General features: G+C 40.3%; 1 protein-coding gene across 1 annotated transcript in view; it reads left to right on the plus strand.

Moving 5' to 3' along the window:
* LOC138144482 (maestro heat-like repeat-containing protein family member 1) overlaps positions 1-8,154 on the plus strand; it is a 115,235-nt gene that overhangs the window by 78,477 nt on the left and 28,604 nt on the right. Inside the window, exons 19-21 of the mRNA XM_069065760.1 lie at positions 668-763; positions 4,370-4,511; positions 6,828-6,913. Coding sequence (XP_068921861.1) covers positions 668-763; positions 4,370-4,511; positions 6,828-6,913 — 324 coding nt within the window. The remainder of the gene's footprint in view (positions 1-667; positions 764-4,369; positions 4,512-6,827; positions 6,914-8,154) is intronic.

Raw genomic sequence — 8,154 nt, forward strand, 5'->3', positions numbered from 1 at the left:
TTTCTTTCTTTCTTTCTTTCTTTCTTTCTTTCTTTCTTTCTTTCTTTTCCTTCCTTCCTTCCTTCCTTCCTTCCTTCCTTCCTTCCTTCCTTCCTTCCTTCCTCAGGATATCATATCCTACCTATAGGTGCTCTGCCTAAAGGAATGTAAATTTTGATCACTAAAGCCTCACAAAATATCTTTGGGTTTCCAGGCTAGATTTCTGTGTTAAGGACCATGCCTTAAACTCAGATCATTCTGGCTCTTATTAATTGACCAACAACAGGTTCCCAGGCCAAGGGCCACTTCTTTGTTGTTTGGACCCTGATTGATTCAGAGTGAATGGAATTAGCAATTGTTTCTGTTTTAAACAGAAAACCTGAGGGTCTTCCCCTCCCAAATGGATTTTTAAAAATTTGGTCAGAGGCCATTCTCTGCCTCATTTCTTACCTAAACTTAATCACTAAATGGGTGTTGCCTCAATCAGAGATCTGTTAAAGACATTAGACTAAAAAGGCCAAAGTCTCCCACTACATCTAGGACAATTTCCAGTCTTACCAATCTAGATTTTGCCACTAGAACCAGATGTCTTTGTATCCCCGATGCCGAGTACAATGCCTAGCACATAAGCAGTCACTTAGTAAACTTCTTTTGGTTGATGTATTGATTGATCTCCTCTCACCCATAGCACCTTTCCACCTGGTTGGGATCAGAGAAGGCAATGCTGCGCATGGGAGCAATGAGATTAAGCCAGCTGCTCTTCTCTTTCTATTATACATCTGAGGTGAGGTACAGGTTTATCTATGGGAAGAGTCAGGGGTATGAGAACCAACTTATTTCTGAGCTGTGTTGTGAAAATCAAGATTGGGAGAGATTCATTGTACAAGGGCACCTGTGTAGAAAAACCAGTTCTGCCATCCAGAGAGATAGTATTTCTTTGTCCATATCATATCATACTTTCCAGGTTGATGCTGTAAGAATATCTTGAACATATAAAAAAGGCCATTAAGTCAGTAGAGAATAGAAACCTGAAAAAGATTCTGGTGTACTCTGGGCCAGGTAAGGTTAGAAAATTATGGATGGAATTATGAATTATGAGTTATGTAATGTAAAGGGGTGGGAATCAGATGACCTGAGTGTGAATACCAGGTTCTATTACCTGTGTGACCTTGGACAAGTCACAGCCCCTCTCTGCCTCCATTCCTCATCTGTAAAATGAAAGGGTTCAATTAGATTATATATAAGGTTTCTTCCACCTGAGGATCTGTGATCCTGTTGTTCTTTGTTACCTCCCAGAGAAGGCTTTATGACTTCACCCTAACACATGTAGTCAATTTTAGTCTGAGGATCATAGATGTAGAACTGGAAAGGACATCCAGAAGCCATCTAGGTATAACCCCTTCATTTTCTAGATAAGGAAAGTGAATCCTGAGGGTTGAAGTGACTTGCCCAAAGTCACCTAAGTAATAAGGGGCAGAAGCAGGATTCAAACTCAATCTCTCTGACACCAAACTCAGGGCTCTTTCTGCTGTATTATCACAAAATATGCTAACACATACCAACAGTAAGTAGCAATTTCTAGCACCGAGAGTTCATGTAATGGAAGCAATCAATGGAGTTCCTCTTCCCCATATGTCAAACATGGTACCCATTGGAAGAGGTTGCAGCACAGGCTTTACACCATGTGAAATCCCCTAATCCAGCAGAAAAGTAGAGCACTCCTGATCTTACCCAAAAATGTCCTTCACCATGCCCTCCCCTCGTATTATTCCCTAAGTCATTGTCTACCTTGTTTATGCCAAAGCCCAGTTCTGGTGGACAGACATACTTTTTTGCATATTTTAGAAACATACAATTTAAAATTAGTAAAAAAGTAGTTTTCAAAACCTGTGCTTTTTAAAGTAAAGATCCTAAAAGACTAGAAATATCTTTTTATTATGTTTCTCAGTTATACTGTCTCTTGGTTACACCACCAAGCGAGCATAGCAGATGCTAAATAAATATCCTTTGAGCAAAGAAGCTAACCACAAGAAATAGGAGCAAACAAGTTATAGGGAAATATTAATATTGTCCATTATTCCATATGGAAGCTAAAGGATATGATTATTTTTAAAATTATTCATGGAACTACAGATATTCTTTTCAAAAGGTAAAAGAAGACAGTGTTGTATGGTAGGCAGAGTTAGCCTCAGCATTATTTTTTTCTATACACTTTCTTCTGGTTACCTAATCAACTGCCTTGTTTTCATTTATTACCTCTAGGAGAATAATTCCCAGATCCCAGAATACTTCCCCTGACCTCTTCTCTCACATCACCATTTGCCCATTGAACACTTCCTACTAGTTATCCCATAGGCATCACAAATTAAACATGTCCAAAACAGAAGTCATTCTCTTTCTATCCCGAGCTAATGTACAACTTTCAGCTTTTTGTCAAGGATACTACCATCTTTCTAGGCACCCAGGTTGGTTGGTGACTCACGCAGTAGAAAGAATGCTGATTTGGATTCAGAGATTCTGGGTTCCAACCTTGGCTCTGTTATTTACTTGCTTACTTAAATGTGTGATCTTGAGGAAATCACCTCCTGACCTCAATTTCCTCAACTGTAAGATGAGAGGTTTAAACTAGAAAATATCAAAGGACTCTATGATCCCATAATAGCATAGGCTCTGAAGCTACTTTCCTCCATCTGCACAGGCACATCCCATTCCCAGAGCATGATTTCTACACCTTCTTGGGACTCTAGGATTAACCAGGAGTGACTTGGAACCTCCACCGATGTGCTTCCCTTGATCATTATCAATTGATATCAGTCAGTCAAAGTTAGTTAGTTCTAACTCCAGACCTGACATTCTAGATACTGTGCCACCTACCTGCCCCAATACCTCATAATGGCTAGCATTCATAAAGCACTTGAGGGTTTACAAAGCAAATTATATGTGTTAATTTATTTAATTATTAGCATTTATAATGCTATTTACCACTGTTAAATCATTGCTGTGTCATACTGAATGTTTTCCTTCCAATTCACTCAATGAGATAAATAAATATTAAAACTATGATTCCTTGTGACATTGAAATGGATCAAAAATCTCAGTGACTTGGATTTCTTTCCAACGGCATAGATCTCAACCCATTGAGGGCTATTTGTCCTGTTCAGTTTTTATCCATATCCTCCCAGAAGTTAGTCGAGGAGGGTCCAACCAATGTCCTAGTGGTCTTTGATTTCTCCGGACATGACAAGGGAAAAGGGCAGATATCTTGGATTGTCCATCCATCATGCTTTGCCACAGGTGCAATCTCTATCTCTTTGGCCATTTTCCCAATGTCATTCTTTATTCTAGTCCCACTTCCAAGTGTGTCTGTTGCCCATAATGTGCAGTTAGATTGTCAGTCTATAGACATTGTCAACCAGTGAATAAACATTCATTAAGAATCTAAGTGCTATTAAAAAAATTTAAAAAAAGAATCTAAGTGCTGGTCACTGTGCTAAGTGCTAGCAATACAGAGAAAGGCAAAAGATAGTTCCTACTCTAAAGGAACTCACAATCTGGTGGGGGAGACCACAATTATGTGCAAACAGGTTACATACAGGAAAAAGTGGAGATAACAGAGGAAAAGTATCAGATTTAAGAAGGAATGGGAAAATCTTCCTATAGAAAGGGACGTTTTATCTGTGACTTGAAGGAAGTCAGGGAAGTCAGGAGGGAGAGTATTCCAGGCATGGAGGATGGCTAGTGAAAGTATCTGGGGTCAGGAGATGGAGGTCATCTTGTTCTAGGAACAAAAAGGAGGCCAATGTTGCTGGGTCAGAGTATGTGTGTCTCAGGTGGGGAAAGGTGGCATGGAACAAGGTGTGAGAGGACCCAAAAGGTGAGAAGAGGCAGATTATGAAGGACTTTGAATGGCAAACTGAAGATTTTATTTTTAATACTAAAGGTGATAAGGAGACCCTGGAGTATTAAGTAGGGGAGAGAGGATGACATAGTCAGACCATGAACTTAGAGATCATCTTGGCAGATGAGTGGAGAATGGACTGCAGAGGGGAGATACTTGAGACAGGGAGATCCACTAGCAGGCTATTGCAATAGTCCAGATTGGAGATGGTGAATACAAATGATCACTCTTTGCAATGTTATTTACTTCCTATTTGAAATTTGTTTCCCATACCTTTTGAGAAGGTAATGATTTTTTTTCTTCTTAATTTGCTTCTGTCAGTCTATCATGATTGTCACCAGCAGTGGACCTAGCCATTTCTGAAGTTTGATCAGACCAAGGTTGGGGAAATGCTTGTTATGCAGGAAAAATTTCCGCATGCTTAAACTTGGTCATCCCTTCATGTACTACTGCCACCTTACTTATGATTTCTAACCTCGTTTTCCAATTTAGGAAGTTCGAATTCTCCCAAGTCTTGGCTTCCTTGCTGGTACCCTGGTTCCCCGATGCTTTGACCAACTTCTGCCCATCCGCAAGTGGGCTTCTAATACTATCACTTCTGTGCTTCAAGGAAATCAAAATAATATACTTTCAGGTAAGAGCTCAAGAGAAACACTGATATCAAAACCTAGTTCCTATTAGCTAATGATAGGAGGGGCATAAGAAGGGGGAAGGCGAAGGGAGAAGGGGAAGGGAGAAGGGAGAAAGGGAAGGGATAAGGGAAAAAGGGAAAGAGAAGGGGAAGGGGGAAGAAGGGGAAGGAAAAGAGGAAGGGGAAGAGAAAGACACAAAGGGGAAGGAGAAGGGGAAGGGGGAAGGGAAAAGAGGGAGGGAAAGGGAGAAAAGGGAAAGAAAAGGAGAAGGGAAAGGGAGAAAGGGAAAGGGGAAAAGGGAAGGGGGAAGGGGAAAGGAAAGGGAACAGAAGAAAGAGAAGGAGGAAGGGGAAAAGGAAGTGGAAAGGGAAGAAGGAAGGGGAAGGGGAAAGGGAGGGGAAGGGAAAGGAAAGGGATAAAGATTTGAACATTGAGTCAAGAAGACCAAAATTCAAATCTGACCTCAGACATTTACTGACTATATGACCCTGAGCAAGTCACTTAATATCTGTCAGCTTCAGTTTTCTCGTCTATAAAACTGGGGGAATAGTAGCACCTACCTCACAAGGATTATTGTGGGCAGGGACTGAACTTCTGTCTACTTTCTACTGTGCCATTTTTAATGTTTAAATGGCCCTTTTTTCTTTCTTTTCTCCTTTTTATTTGGAATCATAACTACCCAATTCACTCTCCAAAACTCTCTTTCTTCAATAAAAGTTCTCTCTGCTGAACAAATAAGCCCAGAAAAGCAAATTTGTACATTAACTCTTTAAAGCTGCAGGTTTCACTTCCTACCTCTAATTTACCAACCTGTCTCTTAAAACGTGAAAAGCATTATTCATCATCAGCCTTCTGGAAGCATGCTTGACCATTAGACTTACCAAAGTTAAATTTAAGTGATTTTTTTCCAAGGTCACACAGCTTTTTAGTGGCAGAGCCTGTATTATATTAGTCAAGGTCCCTGGATTCTTGTTCTAGTGCTCTCTCCATTCTAATATACTGTTACTGTCCTTTGTGAACTGAAAACCTTTCTCTGGTAGATTCTCAGAGCCATAGGCACAAATTGAGGCAGCTAGTGATACAGTGAATAGAGCATTAGGCCTGGAACTAAGATGTGAGCTCAAATACAACCTCAGGCACTTCCTAACTGTGTGACCTTTGGCAAGTCACTTAACCTCTGTTTATTTCCACATTCTCATTTTTTAAATGGCAAGCTTTAATAGCACTTACCTCCCAGGATTGCTGTACTTACTGTTGTTTAATAGTACTTACCTCCCAGATAATACTTAACTTGTAAAAGCATTTAACAGTGCCTAGCACATAGTAGACACTTTATAAATGCTTATTCTCTTCCCTTCCCATTACAGAACTATGGCTAAGCTAAGACAAGGATTCAAGAAGAGAGGAATGCCTCATTCCTTGAACTCTATTTTGACTTGTCTTACATTAAGGACATGCCACCTTCCTTGCTCAAAATCCTTTAATGTCTCCTTGTTGCCTACAACAGAGGTGTCAAAGACATGACCCACAACACTCCTGAGTGCACCAGAACTAGTTTCAAGTGTAATTGGGAAATAGATAACAAAACAAATAAAAATACTATAAAACACAGGTACTATCTTGTTAAAGATATGTATTGGTCAAGGGAATTTACTCACTGTGAGTTCCCTATACCAATGAAATCACAGGTCCAGGGCAAATATGCATATAAAAATATATGCATGTGTATGTTCATGTAATACATATATACATGTGTGCATATGTGTGTATTGTGTGTATACATACACAGAATCTCAAAAGTCTTATAACTAAAACCTTAAAAGTACATTAAGACTTTTGGGACATTGTGTGTGCATTTATATATGTATGTGTGTGTGCATGTGTATGTGTGCGTGTGTGTATGTGTGTATTATTCCCTAGGGCACCTAGGTAGAGCAGTGGATAGGGTTCCAGGCCTGTAGTCAGGAAGATTCATCTTTCTAGAGTTCAAATCCAGCCTCAGACACTTACTAGCTGTGTGACCCTGGGCAAGTCACTTAACCCTGTTTGTCTCAGTTTTCTCATCTGTAAAATGAGCTGAGGGAGGAAATGGCAAAGCCCTCCAGTATCCTTGTCAAGAAAACCCCAAATGGGGTCGTGAAGAGTCAGACATGACTGAAATGACTCAACAACATACTAGTCTCTGGACTATACTCCTTATCTCCTATTGACTAGTCCAGACTTAGACTTTCTGACTTTGCTACTATGGATGAAAGGAGCAGATGCAATAAAACAGGTGAGACCAATCATCTTCCTAACCTAAATGGCTTCTTATTCAGGATTCTCAGAAAGTGAAGACTACACCCTGAAGACTGATGATCAGGAAACTGAGGCTTCTAGCCTCGTGCCCATTGACATTGCAAAGGTAAGTACCAAAGGGTTCTTGACAAAAAAAGCATTCAATCAGGAACTGGCTTGAAGAAGGGGGCAGGCTGTGGGGAGAGGTTCAAAATATAAATCAATAAATTGGCTTCTAAATAAGTAGCAATATATCAATAACAAATAATAACAACTGCTCACAACCACATAGTAATCTGTATGGTACTTTATTTTTTTCTGGTCCAGGCTTGTGATTTCATTCATTTAGAAAACTTAGAGAAAGAGAACTCCTATTCCATAACACAGATCAATAATTGTTCTGCAGCTTCTAGTCTTAGAGACCTGACTTAGGATTGCGAGGTTTAGTGACTTGCCCAGAGTCACATGGCAGAGGGGGAACTTGAACACAGGTTTCAGGATCTTAGATACAGAACTGTAAGTGGTCATCTGGTCTATCCCCACCCAACCTTCCTTCATTGTATAAATAAGAAAACTGAAACCCATGGAGGTGCCATGACTTCCAAGGTCACACCGGTAGTAAGTGGGAGAGCTGGCATTTCAGTCCAGCCTTTCTAAGTGTAGAGATACAGGCTCTTTGCCTTTATATTCTGCTTCCTGACTCTGACACTGGTCCTCTTGTGACACTGCCATGCTGCATCTCAATAGATAGATAGATAGATAGATAGATAGAGATAGATAGATAAAAGGGGCGGCCAGGTAGCACAGCGAGTAAGAGCACCGGCTCCAGTGTTGAGAAGACCTGGAGATCGAATCCTGGGCTCAGACACTTAGTACCCACCCAGAAACACCTGGCCATGTAACTTTGAGCAAGTTACTTAACCCCAATTGCTTTAAAATAAATAAATACCAAAGAGATAGATAAAGAAGTTAGGTGGCACAATGGACAGAATGCCAAGTTTAGACTCAGGAAGACTCATCTTTCTGAGTTCAAATATGACTTCAAACACTACTAGCTATGTGATCTTGGGCAAGTCATTTAACCCTGCTTGCCTCAGTTTCCTCATCTGTAAAATGAGCTGGAGAAGGAAATGGCCCACTTCGGTACCTTTTTGCCAAGAAAACTCCAAATGGGGTTATGAAGAGTTGAACACGACTCAATGACAACAGCAATATATATCTGTGCATGTTTATATGTATATGTGTAAAATATCTATGTTTACATATATAATTAGAAAGAGAGAAAGAGAGGGAGAGAGGGAGAGAGAGAGAGAGAGAGAGAGAGAGAGAGAGAGAGAGAGAGAGAGAGAGAGAGAGAGAGAGAGAGAG

The sequence above is a fragment of the Petaurus breviceps genome, unplaced genomic scaffold, assembly GCF_028583685.1.
Source record: "Petaurus breviceps papuanus isolate PSGF00001 unplaced genomic scaffold, PetGlider_PUasm1.0 90701, whole genome shotgun sequence".
Classification (NCBI taxonomy): Eukaryota; Metazoa; Chordata; class Mammalia; order Diprotodontia; family Petauridae; genus Petaurus; species Petaurus breviceps.